The sequence below is a fragment of the Salminus brasiliensis genome, chromosome 2 (genome assembly GCF_030463535.1).
Source record: "Salminus brasiliensis chromosome 2, fSalBra1.hap2, whole genome shotgun sequence".
In the NCBI taxonomy this organism is placed as follows: Eukaryota; Metazoa; Chordata; class Actinopteri; order Characiformes; family Bryconidae; genus Salminus; species Salminus brasiliensis.
The window spans coordinates 28,328,422-28,347,798 of record NC_132879.1 but is presented as its reverse complement, the minus strand read 5'-3'; the positions used below and the strand labels follow the sequence as shown (position 1 = coordinate 28,347,798).

General features: G+C 38.8%; 1 protein-coding gene across 1 annotated transcript in view; it reads left to right on the top strand.

The window, feature by feature from the left end:
• Positions 1 to 19,377, top strand: part of kcnq1.2 (potassium voltage-gated channel, KQT-like subfamily, member 1.2) — a 141,431-nt gene that overhangs the window by 13,061 nt on the left and 108,993 nt on the right. The window contains exons 7-14 of the mRNA XM_072673773.1: positions 3,539 to 3,649; positions 4,184 to 4,279; positions 5,935 to 6,066; positions 7,775 to 7,931; positions 9,572 to 9,598; positions 11,740 to 11,790; positions 12,142 to 12,253; positions 14,053 to 14,121. Coding sequence (XP_072529874.1) covers positions 3,539 to 3,649; positions 4,184 to 4,279; positions 5,935 to 6,066; positions 7,775 to 7,931; positions 9,572 to 9,598; positions 11,740 to 11,790; positions 12,142 to 12,253; positions 14,053 to 14,121 — 755 coding nt within the window. The remainder of the gene's footprint in view (positions 1 to 3,538; positions 3,650 to 4,183; positions 4,280 to 5,934; positions 6,067 to 7,774; positions 7,932 to 9,571; positions 9,599 to 11,739; positions 11,791 to 12,141; positions 12,254 to 14,052; positions 14,122 to 19,377) is intronic.

Here is a 19,377-nt window from a genome sequence, read left to right as displayed (position 1 = left end):
AATTACATAATTTGGTAGTTCATTAATAGTGTTAATTTGAGTGTGATGACATTCTGTTAAAATGAAACACTGCTTAAAAATGATTGAAATACAAAAACCAGTGCTTAAAGATGGCACTGCGGTACTGCGGTACAACTAGTTTTGCATTTGACTGTTTCTGCTGTACAGCATTTTCCTTTAAACCACACAAAATATTTATTTGGTGCTGTGTGAATAAGCATGTTATGGCTGAAATCCATGTTTATAAAATGCAACCAAATGTGCCAGTAGCGGCTGTTAACTGGCTCTCTTAAACTGGCTTACATTTTATATTCTCTTTAATTACACTATTTTCTACCCTCTCAAACAGCCAACATTCTCCTTCAGAGTCCTTCAGTAAAACATGCCTTTAAATACACATTATTTGTATGTCTATTACATCCTTTACATTATAGGCATAAAAGTAACATGCATGTCTATTATGTGCTTTATATGCCAGTTTTGAGCTAGAATTAGCATAACGTAATTACATGACACATAGCTGGGATGTCTTCATGGTTTTAACAACAGTGTTTTAGTCCTGATGTAAATCATTTCAAAAGTTGAAATGGCTGGAATATCTGATGTACTGTTTATTCTGTTATATTCATGCAGTCCCATTAGCAGATATGCTTTCTCTTTTTCCCAAGCTGAGGAAATCTGCACACTATAGACTCAAACACAGCATGGGTTTGAAACAAGCTCTGGCCTGCTGTTCTAGAGTGCATTGTTAAGATTGCTAACTGAATAGAGAGCCTGGGAATCAAAGTGTTAAAGTCATACTTCATAAATGGCTTGTACCATAAATGCAAAAAAAAAAAAAAAATAATAAAAAAAAAAAATATATATATATATATATATAAAAATATATATATATATTCATTGCCTTTAAAATATATATAAGGAAAACCCAAAGAAAAATGCAATGGCTAATGTGTTGTTGTGCTGCTCTCGGTAGGGAACTGCAGGTGCAGAGAAAGTGCAAGAGCGAGGGAGAGAGGCACAGGCCAGCCCAATGAATCATACCCCTCTTTCTCAGAATGAACATATGCCAACTCGTTAACTTAGCGGCTTGCTCCTTCCTCTGGACACGCCCATTCCTCTTTCACAGAGAGAAAGTGAAGTTGGCAAGAAACACAGAATAAAATGGAGGGGAAAGGGAGAGGCAGAGGATGAGAGCTGGAGTAAGGGAAAAGTGAAAGCTTGGAGACAATGTTCATGGAAAAAGAGAAGTAATTCATAGAGAAAGAGGAAAATCAAAAACATTGAAAAAAAAAAAAAACAGTGGTGGAGAGTAGAGTGGAGATCACTGGGCAATAGGGGTGTAAAAGTACAAAACCTTGCGTGTGCTTGGGCTTGAAGCAGGTGCCTCTGTAAATGTCCACTTTAACTATGTGCCGGAAGAATTGTGACAAAACAAATTTCCTTTGTCTGCAGAGACTGGTTATTTCTCAGTAATGCACCAGTGAAACGAATGGCAAGTGACAGCAAGGGTGATCAGATAAAGAGCAGCTGACTGACCGCCAGCTCAGTTTCTCAACAGCATCATAGCATTAAGATCATCAAATAGTACAGAGAGTGTTTCATGTAATACTCACTCTACCATTTAACAACAGTCTTAAAACAAGTTTAGCCAAAACATGTCTGTATACTGTGTACTGAGTAACACTGGATACAGGTGGGTCTTGGCATGACAAAGTTTGGGAAACACTGGGAAACTATAAGCCCTTAGCAAGTTCACAGCATGCCAGCTTCAGGTGATTAGTGTCTGAAATTAAAAATTAAAAACATGAAAAGAAAGAAAGATAAATCTTATGGATTTTCCCGTTGTACTGACCTGTGGTGTGAGCTAAACCGTGACTTCTGTGTACTGTTACACACTTACTGGACAAGTTTAACACAGGGACATGGTGACTGAAAGAGCTCCAGGAAAGTAGAAAGAAATACTAGTTGTAATCAGCTCATAGACTGTGACTACCACACCGTCTAAGCCTCAAAGCACAAGGCTTGTCTGATCTCACAGACACACACACATATACAGACTCTATGCCCAAAGGCGACACTGCAATGTCAGCTTTGGCTTGGCCACACACGTAGACCATAGGCTGCACTCAGTGACTCACTGAATCATGCACATTGGCTTCATGGTCAGAGTAAATTGTATATCTGGCGACGCTGCAGCCTGGGATACCATTATGCCACACACACACACATACACACAGACACACACACACATGCACAAAATACTCTCTGTCTCATAAGTAGTCTGGGGCACCACCCTTGGCACCTTGGAGCCAGTCTTCTACCTTGAACCAGTGGCCAATTGCGTACCCATGTCATGGCTAGCATTGTGTGTACGCTTTGAAAGCTGGGATTAAACTCTCCTTGCCACTCTTCACCCAAAAGCCTATGTGAAGAGCCTCGGCCTCCTTCAGCCTGTATTGTAGGTATTGTAAGGGAAAAGCCTCAGACACGCTCACCGTGAGCCGAGGGCTCTCTCAGTGTGTCAGAGTTGGCTCCTCTTTCAGCACATGGGTCTAAAGGTATTTGTTTTCCTGTGTTTGCTGAATTCCCGCACTTTATTATGGATTAGTGGAAAGGAAAGAGTGTGTGTGTGTGTGTGTGTCAGAGTATGAGTCAGAGAGTACTCAGAAAACCCAGGCTCATAAGTATTAGATGTAAAATCAGCTTTCCTCTATCCAAACAAAAATAAAAGGCAAAGACAAAGGCCAGTGAGAGCACACTTACTGTGAGATATCTGTTACCGTCTTACTACAGCCTTTAACACCTTGGCCCAAATGTAGTGCAACAAACTTATAGATCCTTTTGTCTTTGCTTTCATTTACTGTAAACATTTGTTCATATGTGAAAAAATAGGACTCCTCATGAAAACGTTTGTCTTTGTTAACATATTTAGAGATAATATTGAGAGATGGAGGTAATATAACTAAATACATGTAACTGTCTTTTTTATTAATGTGTTAAATGTAATTAATAGAAATGCAATTTTCTTATGATAAAGTTAGCATACTCCACATTTATTACTACATAACATGCTTAAAATAAAAAGAGGACACTGTCTTATGTAAAATTCATTTAGTTGGGTTTACTCTTGATTGTTGAAGTGTGGGGTGTCCACTGTCCACAAAATAATTAGTGAAAATAACTGCGAATATAATAAATGAAATAAGCGCAGGCTGTCCTAACAAGTTCAGTCCAAGAGCAGACCACAAAATAAGTTAAGAAACCTCAAACAATCCTAAAATATCATCACAGAATCTGCAGGCAGCTTTTTCCACAGTTGATGTCAAAGTACAGCATTTACCATCAGAAAGGGACAGTGCAAGCTTGATTTTGAGGTGTGCAAGGAGGAATGCTTGCTGTCAAACAAAAGTGTAGCATATATAACCAAGTACCCCAACATGCATTTCTTGGTTCTGTTAAAACTCTCATCATTTCATATGTGTTTCATAAAGTGTTTTATGATGAAAATCATATTAAAGTTCCTTCTCTTCTACAGGTCACTGTGACTACAATAGGTTATGGAGACAAAGTTCCCCAGACGTGGATAGGGAAGGCCATCGCCTCTTGTTTTAGTGTGTTTGCTATCTCCTTCTTTGCTCTGCCAGCGGTAAATACCCTTTCTTGCTCTTTCTCTTCCTCTGCCTCTCTCTCTCTCTCTCATACACACCCACACACACAAAGCACACAATTCTCAGACCTTGTCTGGTGCCCTGGGGCAGTGTTTTCCTATAGAGGCCCCTGCAGTAATGGGGAACCAGGGTTAATGGGGTCCATTAAAGAGAAAGCAGGGCCTCTAGGGGCTTGAGTTCTCACATAACACTTTATATATAATGCACAGCTACAACATTGCAGTGCACATCATTTTGGAACAATAAATGCTGAATACAAAAAAAGAAATTCAGTGTGAGTTCTCTTACGCTTTAGTTGAAATGAGTGTTCCACTGACTGATTTTTGCTTATCTTTTTAGTTATGCAATGCTATTTATGTTTATGCAAGAGCTCCATAATACTTGTTTTTGTTAATCTGGCTAGATTATGCAGATCAAGGACTTTTCACCTAATCTTTAAAAGAGATAAAACTGGAAAACTGGTCTGACTCATAAAAGAACAGAATCGTTTAACCAACTGACTCTCATTTTAGGGAATTCTGGGTTCAGGTTTTGCTCTGAAGGTGCAGCAGAAGCAGAGACAGAAACATTTCAATCGCCAAATCCCAGCTGCTGCCTCACTAATACAGGTACTGACAAAGCTATGCAAATGAGACAATGCACTGAATTTGTGTATCAAATGTGTACATGATTTCCACATACTGCATACAATTACAACATAGTGTAAGAAAACAGAACAGACATTTGGTCTTTGTTTTCAGTGTAGATGACCTGGTATTTTTGCACTACATTCCAAAAAGAATTAATTTTGCCATTGCGTCACTCTCAAAGTATTTGTTGACTTCATTTTTGTTGATTTTGTGGCAGCCTGTCTGTCTAAGACTGGATTCCCTGTAGGACAAATAGTTATCTTTCAAAGTGAAAAAAAAAACTTTCCAGAAAGTTGGCAGGACCTGAATGTCATCAGTTATCATGAATGTTAGTTAAAAAGTACAGCTATGGTTGGGCGTTTACATCGTCATGGGCATGAAAAGCACAACAGCATTGAGCTTTCAGAACCGTATTCTACTGAAGTAGAATGAGTGCACTCCATATATGTCACACAGGGTCAAATGATACATACAGGGCCAGAAATACAGAGACAGCACTGTTAATATGTGTGTAAATGTTGAATAATATCTGACTTTTAAGCAAAGTTCACATAGTTTTGATAAGGTTGAGGTCAGAAGTTAAGAAAGATGAATATTTGCTGGCTTTGTCCATTCCACAATCACCTTCAATGTGTGTTTGGGGCAATTGTCCTGTTGGACAATTATTTTCTTTATTTTTTTAATCATCTAGCTCATGATTTGAGGTTATGATAGAGAATTCTTCATTATTCCATACACTCTGTGCAAAGTACCAGTTCAGCTGTCAGCAAAACAGCCCCAGAGCACCATGCTCGACAGCTGGTACAGTGTTCTTGGCGGACCTTTATTCCTCCAAACATACTTTGTATCATTGTGGCCAAACAATTCAATCTTTGTCTCACCTGACCATAGAACATTTCTCCCAAAGGTTTTTTTGTCTTTGTTCATGTACTCAGTTGCATCAGTCCATGGCGTTGTAAAACTCGACTGTAGACAGTGACATTTTTGTTTCAGCAACCTGTTCCTGGCAAGCCCGTGCCTTGGTGGTTCTTAAATTGCTCCTGACCATTTTAACCAATTTCCTCTCAGCTGAAGGTGACAGTTTGGGTCTTCTCCCAGAAATAGAAGACATGGCTCCAGGAGACATCCCTGCCTTTTATAAATCTACTCTCATCCTTCTCAGATCTTCTCTAAGCTCTTTGGAGTTTCCCATAGTACTGTGTGTTGATCAATCCAATAAGTGCTGTCAAACAAACACTTCACGTGGGCACAGAGGAGCTACCAGGTGTAGTCAGTTGTGAGAACAGAAAATCAAGATGCCTTGACTTGGCAAGAAAAAAATAATTTTGAAACTTTCAACATCAGTAAATTAGTAATGTACGTAGGCGATTGCATGTTTCTGAACCTGTGTTGATTTATGACCCCTCCCCCACTCCCTGTGTGCACCAAATTGTTATTTTATCTACTCAGGAAATATGTATTGCCACAGAAAAAGAATAGTTGAGAGTATGAAGGATCGATTTATTTTCGGAATTGCTGAATAATTCAGTGTCTTGGATGTTAACAAAATCATTAATTGATTTGTGTGTAATTTGTGAACTGTTTAACTGCAGAACAAAGCCCAAATGGTCACTGATATCTGTTCTGATTTGCAGACGCTGTGGCGATGCTATGCTTGTGAGAAACCTGAGGGCTGTCCAGCTACCTGGAAAATGTATGTGCTGACTGGAGACTACATCCCAGTTATAAACTCAGAGAATACCAGTCCTGGAAACTTCAGAAAACTGGTAAGGGGTAACACTCTCTCCCTTGATGTTTGCAAGTGGAGCTGCCTCTTTGATTTTTATTGTTTGAGCTCTTTGCTTGTTGTCCTTCCTGTAGGTTATCCTCACTAAAGAACTATAGTAGGTCACTGTAAAGTAAGCCTCTCCAAGCTTCTGTAGAGTTACATTGTATGTAATCTTTGCCTTGGGCCCATTCATATGTGCACCTGGTGCAGGTGAAGCGACAAAGGTGTGTTTGGCAGATAGAATTAGGTGTGTTAGAATCAGACAGGATCAGTTTGCAGTAAGTTTAATAGGGGCATTGTGCCACAGTGGTGAAGGTCATCTGCTTTGCTTTGCTTTGCTTTGGTTTAATCAGAGCTACGCTACACATGACAGAACATAGTAGGCTGGAATTGTGTAGTGATTTTTCTTTTTTTTTTTTACTTTTTATAGTGAATGGCAGGAATTTGGAGTGTGTAGGTTGAGGTGTAATACTGTGGTCTTTAGTCATAGGACAGGCATTGAAAGAATTAGTGTTTCTCTCTTTTCTCTCTCTCTCTCTTTCTCTCCCTCTCTCTTTCTTCTGCTGTATCCCTCACTCGCTCGCTCCCCTGGACGCCCATTTGACCCCGGGCCCCTTTGTCTTCTCTACACAATGACACAGTCAGATGAGATGATGTCACGGCCGCCTCTCTCCTGGGAGCAAACCTTTGTGTAGTGCAACAACAACAAAAAAATCTTTGTGTAGCTCTGTCTCCAAACATATTGGGAGAGTGGCCACTACTTCCACCTCTTTTTCTGTGTGGGCGTGTGACTGTTCTCTCGTTCATAAACCAACCATTCATTCCTTTTTCATTTCCAAGGCAGTCATTCACCGATCCTGTCTACTATCCTCCTACAGCGGTCGTTCGGTTTAATGGGAAAAAGTCACTTCACTATCAAAGCCTGGCATGACTCATGTGCTCAATAAGAAGAGCAGTTCTACAAATCAGTGCGACGCAAGCAAGGGGATTTAATCACGAAAGTTGTACGTTAGTTGAGCAACCGCAAAAGTCACCAGAAAAGCAGAGATCATGGAGTACAAGGATTCTATTGACAGTGGGTGAAAACTACAAAATATTTATGAGTTTTTGTCAGAAGGGCAAATTTACAATTCATATCAATCCGAGTGTACATTTCATTTGTCAAGTACCACAAATGTGTGTGGATCTGCAGGATTTCTTGCAGAAATTTCAAATATCTTTCTCACAGAGGAAAACAAAGGCATCCCTGTGCTTCTCTGCAGATTGTATGCTTGATTACATTTAGATTAGATTCGATTAAATGAATCTTTGTTGACCAGTGCGTGTGCTGAATGATTTGCGTCACAGCTGAAGTTATAATTTCCCCTTTTTTCTCCTTGAGACTATGTGGGAAAAGGGCTTAGGCTGGCATTAGAGAAGTGTGACGTTCTTATCACTTTAGTTACAGTTTCGAAACTTTTTTTCTTGCTTTATTTCTTTCATGCCAAGAGAAATGAAAATATTCTGTACTTTTTGAACAACTCTTCATGGCCATCACTGTATTTCAAAATGCTTGTGATAAACTCAGTCAGAGACACTTACGAGTCCTGCACAATCTTTTGTTGCCTATGTCTAAACGGCCTTCGCTGCCTTTTGATAGCTTGCAATGATAGCCCTTTTATCTCCACATAGCAGCCACTTTTATCTCCATTCTCTTGTGAGTACAGAGTAAGCGGTATAAGCGGAGGCTGAAGTCCACACGTGATAACGGTTCCCTGGGGAACGCCGGAGAGAAGGCCCTGTCCATACCTCAGATCACCTACGATCATATAGACGACAAAGAGGACAAGCGAGACGTGCCATTCTTCCTCGAGGAACCCCCAGGTATCAAACGCTTTATGTGAACTCAGAGGCATAAATTTTTTTACCGTGCCCCCCTCCCCCCCCAGTCTCAACACTTTTGGCAACATTTTACATTAGACGTTGGGAACAATGGGATTGCCACAAGACTGTATTAGTGAGGTCAGGTTCTGGACCAAAATGGTCACTATAACTCATCTCAGATGTGTTTGATAGAGCACCATCATTCCAGAGAACACAGTTCCACTGCTCCACAACCCAGTGTTGGGGGTGGGGGGGGGGGCGTGATTTATACCCCTGTAAGTGACGCTTAGCAATGGGAATGGTGACATAAGGCCCATGTGTGGCTGGCCCAGAGCTACCCATTCTATTAACAATGCTTTTCTGTGGAGAGTACACAAACTGTGTGTGCACAATCGGACACCTGTGTCAATAATGTGCATCTTAAAGTGCTAATAGCAACAGTCTATACCCCAACCCCAAACCAAGTGCTATCCAGACACAACATTTTTAGTTCATCTGTGTGTTTTTGTATTGTTTTTAATTTGGTTAATTTTGATTTCTTTATAAGTGGCCTGAATTTGCTGGTGCATCACACACATACACATAGATAATAGAGAAGAGAGTAATCCTGACATTCCTTCTACCCAGTGAAGCCAGTTTGTGCACTCATCGACCTCAGGCCGCAGATAATATGCTTCAGAGTATGTTGCAGTGAGCTCTGTGCTGTAGAGGCCGTGGCTTAGCTGGATTTATTTTTTTAAGTACTTTGCTGCGTCTTTAGGAGATAATTGTGGTGAAAAAACAAGCTGAAAACAGAGTAAAGTCACTGAAATCTGAATAAATTTGAATAAAATATATGTAAGACATTGGTACATTTTCTGCCCTGTGCATTCAGCAGGGCCACTGGCAACAGTAACAGAGGAGAAAAACAGTTAAATAGATAAAAGAATGTTTGACCCGGCCCATTTTTCCATACTGGTGATAGATGTCATTTTCCATATGCGACTGGAACACATCCTGTGTTAAAACGAGCCCCTGCCCAACAAATCCACGCCCTCTTGCGGTTAATAAGGCTGTTTTTGCAGGTTTTTACAGGTTTTTCCTGTTAAATGGCTTTATCATAAAAGCAGAGACATTTACAGAGACAGTCTACAGTGGGGAAACCAGTTATTGGAAAAAGAAACAGTGTCTTTTGAGCTTAATTAGTTCTGTGGGAAAGACAGATAATGAAATAGGACCATATGTCTACAAGACTTTGAACTACTTAAAAAAAACTTGTTAACACTTTGCCATATCATGAAACTTAATCAGATGACACAGGGACATCTAATGTGAGCTCTACCAAAAGAAACTATACAGATACAGACATCTCTGCATGTGGATTATTCCATCTTAAGATCAGTGTAAAAACTGAAATTTAGAATGAACTAGATTCAGGTTATGTAAAACTAGTGGAAAATTCTTGAGCTCCAATTCTTGAGAGTGGCCCTTTTTGAGCAGTCAGTGACCTACTTCCTCTAATGAGAACTGAATGAGTGATGCAATTCATTGAGTAACATGAAGCCCATTGATGCTCCCACCATGTTATTTTCTTTAACTATAACTGGATTCAGTGACTTATATTAGTTGTCTTGACCTGTTTTCTGCTTTTTGTCTCGCAGGCATCACAAAGATATTCAGACAGACAGGTGAGCTTCATGTCTGGTGCTTTGCTGTGCTTTTGCCTTTTGATTTTGTGTTTTTATTTGTTGCTTTTATTGCTTTTATCATTATCATTGCCTGATATTAAACTGCAGGTCAACAGCAAAACTCCTCTAATCTTAAACTTTCACTATAAAGTCATTTTAGTGTAGTGACTGAATGGTATGTCCCAAGATTAATAACAGAATAATACGCTTAGGGTTCAGGGGTTAATTACACTGTGCGGCTGGCAGTTGTGTTTGCAGTGTCAAAGGGTAGCTGAAAAGTAGTGAAAGAGGGAGTGCTGTGGGTCTGGGTAGAGCTTAATCCCCACTAAACCCAAAAGGTTAGCTATTGTGCTACTCTGTGCTGCCTTCATTCATATTTTGGAAAGATATCTAGCCTATTTTTTTATCTCATGAGATATTAAAATATTAATATGAAACTATTTACCTAATCTCACCTAAAAATCATTTGTACTTGTTTTAAGTAAGTAGTGAAATAACTGGAGTCCATTGGAAATAACTGGAGTCAATTTAGCTTGTTTCAAGACATAAATTTTTTTTTATGAAATAATGACCAAAGCACACATATCTGTTCAATGAATAGATAATAGTTATGTTACGTAAAATTTATAAAAGTGATAAAATGATAAAAGTGAATATAACATTTTTAAGGCTACACTACTTTTCAAAAGTTAAGGTCATAATAGTTTAAATTTTTTAATAGTCGTCTTGAATTCATAGCTTTTAATCAATAGCTTTTAATTATATAATATTTTGGGAGCAACAAGAATAAACTAAAGTTTAACAACAAGCAGTGAATGCTTTGATAGCTTTGTTAACTGGCCACTAACACGAACTATTTAATGTAATCATCTGCTCTGAGTTTATGTAAATTTTCCTATCTCTGAACTTGATCCCCACCAATTTGAATGCTAATTTATGATAACATCATTCTTGAAGTTAATATAAATCATTTTTGAATCGTCTTGAGCTTTTGTTTCAGATTCTCAGTTTCCTGTTAATTACTTGAAACCAGTGAAGGTGATCAGCAAAATGAATAATTTTTGAAAGATTTAATATATTTAAAAATAAATGTAACAACTAAATGAGATTTATTTTATTGAAAAGATGTATTCAATTGAATGTTGATTCCCCTCTGAACCTCTGAACAGTAGACTGGTTATAATAACTGTATTTAATATTTAAGAAATTGATTAATTGAGTTGTGGCTTTATCAAAGACAATAAATGTAGCATGTAGCTGGGTTAAAATAATACAAAGATATGTAGCTCTTAATGAGGAATTACAGCTTGAAATAGAATAACTGCTCTCAGAACAGTCTTAAGCAATGTCGAATCAGCAGCTTAGCAGTTATGGGAGTTTTCTTTGCTGATGAACAATGACATTTTAACCAAATAGTGCTATTAGATTGTTGGTGTTTGTGGGATAATGATAGATCAGGTCATTGTGGGCCATCAGTGGTCAGAAATAAACTGGGTATTGTTGCGTTTGGTCAACATCCGGCTTATCTCAGTGTTATCTGTCTGGTCCGGTGGCCTGAGAGAATCTGTGAATGGGGTTGTGGCTCCAGGACCCTGCTGTCACCAGGCACTGTGTATGTTTTTATTGGCCGGGGCCCTACCAAACCAAACGTGTTTGTGCAGACTGGCGTGCTATTAATAAAACTGGGCTTTCTGACTGGCTTTATTTCTATTATTCCCTCTCTCGTTCTCTCACTCAATCCGTCTTTCTCTGCCTTACTGTCTCTCTTTATTTCACTACTCCTGTGTATCGCTGCGTATTCATTCTCTTGACTAAAGTGATTGTTGAGGTCCAGTGGGCCGTGCTGCTTAGCTTTTGTTGGAGAAGTTGCTTGACGCCCTAAGCAAAACACTGTCTCCGAAATGACCTTTAATAAAATCCTTTAATTCGTACATTTCAGAAGATTGATTGCACTGCATTTAGCTCTTGTTATTCTATTTTGAGTCACAGGCTAGTCCTGTGTGGGTGACTGAGCAGGTTGTTTCTCTGGTCTTTGCAGCTTGTTTGAGGAACATGCTTCATATTGTTGTTTTTTCTCTTATGTTTTTCATTTTGTTCCATGCAACCTTTTTTTCTGCCTGTTTTCTAATGCGTGTCCACAGCCCGTCAGCACTCGTGGTCTTCTTTCAATCTTAGCTGTCCTGCTTCTCCAGGTATCATTTCATATATATCGTATATTCTTTTACTCTTTTACTTTATAAACCAAAGAAATTTCCCTCAAAGTTGATCAACCCAGACATGTTGGGTGTCTAAAGGCTACATTACGTCACTGTCTGAAAAAATGCATTAATCGCCAGTTTGACAGGTTTTGTTTTTCAGCTTCATTTCAACACAGTATGATTAACTTTGCATTAAATTGAAAAATAAATAAATAAATAAATCCACTATAAAGTTTCCACATCAACACAAGATATGTTTGTCTTTGTGAAGATACTAAAATTTCCAAAATCTGTTTCCATTTTGTGGTATATCTGACTGCATTGGCTCTGGCATGTTTCCTACAGTTAAGAAAAAGCTGGATGGACCTCCTGATATCTCACGCACTAACAGCCTAGTGGATGACATAGACTTCGCTAGTGAGTTCATTCCACTCCCAGCAGTGACAGATGCTTCACAGTGAGTATTCACTGAGGACTCACTGAGTACTTCAGTATTCATCATGCATCCATCCGTCTATTCATCCATCCAACCACATATACATCCATAGTTCCATCCATACATCCATACATCCATTCATCCAAAGATCCATCCATCCACATCTTCATCCAGTCCATTGTTTTGTTATGTTTTTCAACCTGTAGAGATCCACTAAAGCACTTTTCTCAAGCAGGGGGCTCAGTGGTGTAGACCCTGGAGTAATGGTCCTTTAGTAGACTCTGCTGTGAGGTCTTAGAAAGAGGTGGATTGGATTGGAGGAGAGATGCTTGGGTAATGTAGAGCAACTTTGTAGAATGGAGTCAATTAGGGTTTCCCAGGAGCTAAAGCTATGTCGTCAATGCCAGCTGATACCTAAAATTATGTTGAGTGCCTATACAACCTGTGGCCTTTCTGTGGCCCTGTGACTCCATAATTGCTAATTGTGTGCTCTTACCACTTCTCTTATAAAAACAGTGCCACTAGTGCGGGATTTGTTGAGTTAATGCTTGCAGGTCAGTGGCTGGAGCCCTTATGCAATAAGCTTTTTGCCCCTGCATCACCATGTAATAGTTGTGCCTGTAAGACAGAACACTGAAATGTTGTGGAGGACAATAGCACAAGGAACAGTGTCTTTGTTTAGACAAGCAGCTCAAATCAGATTTTTTTTTGGCCTATCCAATCGGATGTCCAATCAGATTCAATCCCCGTTTGAATGTAATTTCAAATCTGCCATGAATCTCAAATAAATTGGATGCAACTTGGTTTGACCAGTCAAATTGGATTTTATGTTTTTTTTTCTTGTGATTTGTCTGCATCAGTCTGAATGTTCAACAAGAAAATACTTTTATTCAGTTTGCAATTCTAAAAATGTCAGTACAGGATTGTGGAATTTAAAATAACATTTTTCAACTTTTTAATTCACTTTACAATAGCATTTGGTTGCTAGATATATCTGATTGCTATACATCTAATATTTAAATATTATAACAAACACAGACAGCATACTTCCTAAAACTTTTTTTTACACTTTTAGTTTTACAGTGACTGCTTTGGTAAACATTTACTGCATTTAACATATACAGTCATTAAGCCATGGTACGTGTCAGCATTTAAACTCATTAATGCAACTACATGCTTAAATCTCTCCACTTTGCATGTGCAGTTGTGCGTTGTTACTCTGGCATTGCAACAAATGTACATATGCAAATAAATGTTACTACAGTCTGACCATCCAAATCCAATTTGAATTTGTAATGGAAATGAGGACACTTTGGCCTATAAATCAGAGCTTTTATTGACCTGCAGTTTCACTATAATGAGTCACTTCAATGTCTGATGACATAAAACTGTAATAACAGGAATTGTAAGGTCTTCAGGACTAGTTTCAGGTTCATTAGGATAATTGTTGAATTCAAAATATAGGCTCAGAGAATAAACTGTTTAATGGTAACAAATAAAAAAATTATAGATTTCTACATAAACTCATTTAACATGACTGCACATCTCTTTTGAAAGCAAGCAAAGTTTGGGATTGCGGTCATAACTATAAATTCATGTAGTGTGTCAGTATTTTTGTGCTTGTGTCAATGTATGTGTATATGTAAGGGACTTTTTGTGGACATCACCTTCAGCACATCTTATTACTGTCTCTTTATGCTCTTTTTCATGTTGCATCAAACTCCTCATTTCATTCATCCTCATTGTGAATCTATAGTTTCTGCTATAGTACAAAAACTAAAATACAAAAACGAGGGACCACCACTGTTTCTGTCTTTCAGTCTACTGACAAGCCCTTTCTTGGCAAAAGAGGAGGACTCTGTCTCGACACAGCAGTTGAATTCAACCAGGTATATTTTCTGTTTGTAGATGGGTTATATACAGTGTATTTAAAAAAAAAAAAAATTAACTAAAAATGCAATCCAGGGCTTATCCGAGACAGCATCTGGTAGACATCCAAGACCCAAGCCTGAATGGTTAAGAGTTTATCTCAGACATGTTTATTTCGTTCAGAGTCTTTCTCTGCTTTTATATCTGGAGAAGTGGATAAAAAGCAGTGTTTGGCTAGGGTCTCATTTCGACTGTTTGGGTTCTTCATCATCATTCTATTATGTTCTCCATCTGTGGCTACGTAACTTTGTTGCTTTCTCCTCTGCTGATGATGTGCTGTTCAGGCAGACCGGTTGTGTCTACACAGAGCTGTGCTGTTAAGGATCTTCTGAAAGCATTGGCATTCATTTTAGTGAGAGAACATGAGGGCATTGTGCCTTGGTTTTGTGTCATGGAAGCAAGGTTATCCTGCCAGAAGAACCAGCCATTTATTCAGTTTAAGCTGTGTTAATGCATTAGTGAGTTGGGAGCATAGCGTTCTGAAAAAAGATGATTATTAGATAATGCAACCAGTAGTGGTTTACCCTGATGTTTGTCTTTGTGTATGTGTGTGTGGGGGTGGGGGTGTCTTGTTTGTGCATGTGCGTTTGTGTCTGTAAGTGTGATTGGTGCATATGTACCTGAATTTTTGTGGGTCTATTAAAGGCCGAATTATATGACAAGAATAGCATATCATGATACGTGAAGACGTTTTTCAAAATAAATAGCTCTCCCAATTCAGGGGCTGCATCATAGGCTGCGAAGGCGGGTAATTTGCTGTTTGCAACACAGCACCGCGGTTTCTGCTATTACCATGCTTCTGTCACCTAGCAGCACAGAGTGTATCTTTGAAAAGAAGGATGCTATGCCTTTTCCACCGCTGTGATGCAGTCAGACTTGCATTTCCAAATACACTGTGGTACATGGAATTTCAGCCCCTGAATTGGCACACAGCTAATATGATTCAGGACATTAATTTTCAAGCTTGCAGACAAGGTGGAACGGACAAAACGCTCCAGCTACACAGCAGGACCACATTTAAAAAGACAGAGCACTGTGTACAACAGTTTTTTATTTATTGTTTGCAAAATCAGAAGGAAGCTAATTACCTTACATTTATGGCATGTAGCCGACAATCCCATCCAAAATTACTTATATTTGAATCATGTCACAGATTCAAGAGCCTGGCCTGAGTACTCTTACTGGTGTGGTGTGCTTTCCTGGCTGGAGAATCAAACCCAAATCTTCTGCAGTGTTGTTAATCACTATGCTGCACCAACTGCTACACATTGCAGTAGTGCAGTAGTGTAGAGTTTCTAGAGTTTCGTGTTATTGTTGTTGTTTATAGTGAAAAACGTATGCAGATGTTGACCTATAAACACAGTGACATGCATTGCTATAGTAATAACAGTAAGGTGTCATTCCTGCCCTTGTATGGAGCAATGGCCAGTATTTTAGCCTAGAAAGTGCCTTAAAACATGCTAATGCATGGATTTATAGATTTTGTAGCCAGTACAGCTTTTCTTCTACTATGAGAATTCAGTGCCCCTCTCAATGGAATGGTTTGCTGACTGTGGTGATGTGCTGCAGTCACTGATCATACCAGAATATTTAATTGTTTGTCTGTTTAATAAGATGGAATTTTTAGTTTGTGGTCGAAAGTTTACTGTCGCAATGTAAACACTGCATAAATCAGTGACACTTTTGTCTTTAGTGTTGTAGTAGTAATGACGTTACCCATGATATAGGATGAGTGTGTTGTGGCGTATCACAATAATTGCACCGTATCATTATAATGCCGATGCCATTCTCTAAAATTTCCCATGAGTGCAATTGTTTTAACTGAATCCAGTTAAACAAGGCACATCTCAGATACTAATTACAAAAAATATCCACAGTACTCTTTGAAAAGTGCACTGTGCCATAAGTAATCACAGTAATGCTAAAATGTCACCATATTGTCCACCTTTACTCCTAAGCGTCTACGTGTGCATGTACTGTATTTCATTACCATGGCTGTCTAACATGCCAACAATTACTCATACAGTATCTACGTGCCGTGAATGCATTCCATGTCTGTTTACACATCTCATTTTGCCTTGCAGTGTAATAAATACCAGCCTCCCTCCCTCCGGAGCTTTCCTGAAGATACAAACACGCTGTAAATAGACTGAAATTTGACCTTTGTGTGAGATTGCATGTGCTGTGCTGCTTCTAAAAGTCTTGCACTAGTGTCATTTCTGTTAGACCCTTCATGCAAAAGATCTAGCAGTTCAAAGTGCATTTCAATCCAAATTTATCTTCATTTTTTAAACAAGAAATACATTAATTACGTTCAATGTTTGTTCAATTAACGGTTATATTCAATGTTATGGTAACAAAGTCTGCATATGCTGACTATTTTACTGAGTGGAAATGTGTGGCATTAGTAAAGTAAATTCATAAAACACTCTTTTTGAGTAAACTCGGTACATTCTTTCTGCCCCTTTTCTGCGTTTTCCCACATGGCTAGGTCAAACGTGACCAATTTCCTCTGATTGTTTTAATATGGCAGAACGTGTGAGAAACTGCCCGCATGTGTTGATTCATTCAAAAAGCATTGTGCAAACATGACATTCTGTGAATATATACAAGAAGTAGTTCATGAAGAATTATTAAAAGAAACTCCAAAGAAAACACTTTAAAGCACTGACATTAATATCTGGGGTTTCAAGGCTGCCAGGTTTTCCTTTCTTTTGTGTGACCATTTGTGTTTTACTGCTTTACATGTTCTACACCATGACCTCCACAGCGTCACAGAAAACCCAAGTGGCTTAAGAAGACACTGTCTTATGAGAAGGTTTAGGTTTAAATGAAACATTTTGTCTTACACAACATAAAACATTTAAAAAAAATCATCAGTCACCTGTGCAAAGGTTTGGGCACATTTCAGATTTAGTGCAGAAATCACAGCATGTAAATGCTTTTTGTAGCAGCTAGTATACCTTTTCAAGCAGTTACTGTAGTGAAGTTATTTGCTGCTCTTCCTTGCAAAAGGTTTCTAGTTCTGAGATGTTCTTGGGTCACTAAACATCTTTCAGGTATGTCCTCAAATCTTGTCTCATGTTCAGGGGACTGTGAGTGCCTTCCTGAAAGCTTCAGTTTCTGTCTCTTCAGGTAGTCTTTGCTGGTTTCGAGTTGTGTTGTAGAAGCCATCCTTTTTTCAGCTTCAGCCTTTTAACAGATGGTTTGACATTTGCATCCAGGATTTTGTGTATTTTGTGGAATCTTGCCAACACCACTGGCAGCAACACAACCCCAAAGCACGATAGAGAGTTCTATTTTGACTTCATTAGTCCACAGCACCTTTTTTCTAAAACTCATCTAACTTCTCCAGATGTTCTGTTTTGTGACAAGGTTGCAGGCACCTTTTTGTCTGTCTTCTGATCTTTGTGCAAGCAATGCATATATCTCATATAACAATTCCTGTATTCTTCATCCTTTATTTATATATTTACACCTTTTTGACTCCAAGATATTGTCTGTCCTACGAGCATACAAGAAGTTCTCTTAGAGAACTTAGCTTCCAAATCTCATCCTGACCTCCACAATTCCCCTGAACTACTTATTTTTAATTTAACATTCTGCCCTTTAGTATTCATCACTGTAGAGCCCATATGCACAGATGTGTAAAGAGTCAGAATTTACAAAGTTTGGAAAAATGTTTCAGCTGACAGTTCCTAGTTACAGTTGGTGACATGTGTCAGGCCTGATTTGTTAATCAAGGCCAGTTTTGGTGTCCAAACTTGTGTACAGACCCCATTGATTATTTTGATTTATAAGACAGAATAATTGTGAATTAGGATTTGCAGAAAAAAAGTAGTTACAGAGGTTGTTTCTTTTGGAACTTTTCACTGTAGATATTCACAGAACTTGTGGACATTCAATAGAAACGTTATGGCCTTGCATTTCTCAACATGAATTAACATATAATTTTTGCCTCTTGAATGCTATAAATGCTTATGATAGTGACTTATGCAGTTTGCTCTTGAGGTGGGATGTACAAGGCCCCAGAGAACAGCCATAAATACTTCACTTCAGAGGGCCAATTCTAATAAAACCATTTATTCTGCTTTTTGACAGTTTTTTGCTTTTTGTTTAGACACCCCTGCCAAAACCTTATCAGTCTAAGTCTACAGTGATCTGTCAGGAGCCTGTAAATATGAGTGTGTTCACACAGTGTTTGGTTTTACTCTCTGGTGAAGACGCAACAGTCTGGTAAAGAGGCAGAGAGGGTGGAAAGATCAACCCATGTGCATGTCTTTTGAGCGGACTCCAGTAGTTGTTGGGAGACAGAGGGAATTAAAGTCTCCTGATGAAACAGTCATGTCTGATTCATTTCTCTGGAGAGAGAAAGAAACAATGAAACAAAAGTTGAGTAGCTGAGTACTTCCCACGGATTGCTTAACACACCACTTATGTGTGTGGAATCCTCTCCTATATATTGGAAAGCAAATGTTCTACAAAAGTTCTACATCATCTGTCTGCCTAGATCTCTCCCTCTCTCTTGTCTCAGTCTCTCCCATCTACCCCAAGATGGTATGCTTGTGTCTGTTAAGTCCCTTTTGAATTCCTCCATGATGTCAGTACATGTGAATGTGTGCGTTTGTATGCATGAGCACTGCTGATGAGTCAGGTGGAATGTTTAGCGGTACTTTACACATAGGAACTGACCTCATATCAGTGTACAGACTGGGTCTTTCCAGGAAAGAAGCAGCAACAGAAAGCCCCTTCCCAAAAGGATTAAAGAACAAGACAGTTTAAGTATTGCTGTGCGGACTCATGAAGACATTGTCATGTTTTGGATGAAGTGTACTGCCCTTTTGTCAATTTTGCAACCATGTGAACAGCTACACTTCTTTAGCCATATGTTTCTCACTGCTGTGCACTGTTACTTAGAGTTTGAACCTCTTAAACCCTAAGGGACTGTATGTGGGCCCACACTTCAGTTCCTGACTCTTTTACCTATAAAACAGACAAATAAGTTCTGTAGTAGGTATTAAATACTGATATACTTTAGTCGCTAAGAAAAAAGTATTACACTGAATACCTGAAAAATAAGTTTAAGTATTAACTACCAGTATCTTCAGTGTACAGTCCTTCCTGTACTGTAATGGATCGCCACCTGTCATTGATACTGAAAGCCAAAGCTCAAGGTGCTGACTTCCAAACTGGCCTGTCTTTAAGGAGGGAGGTGC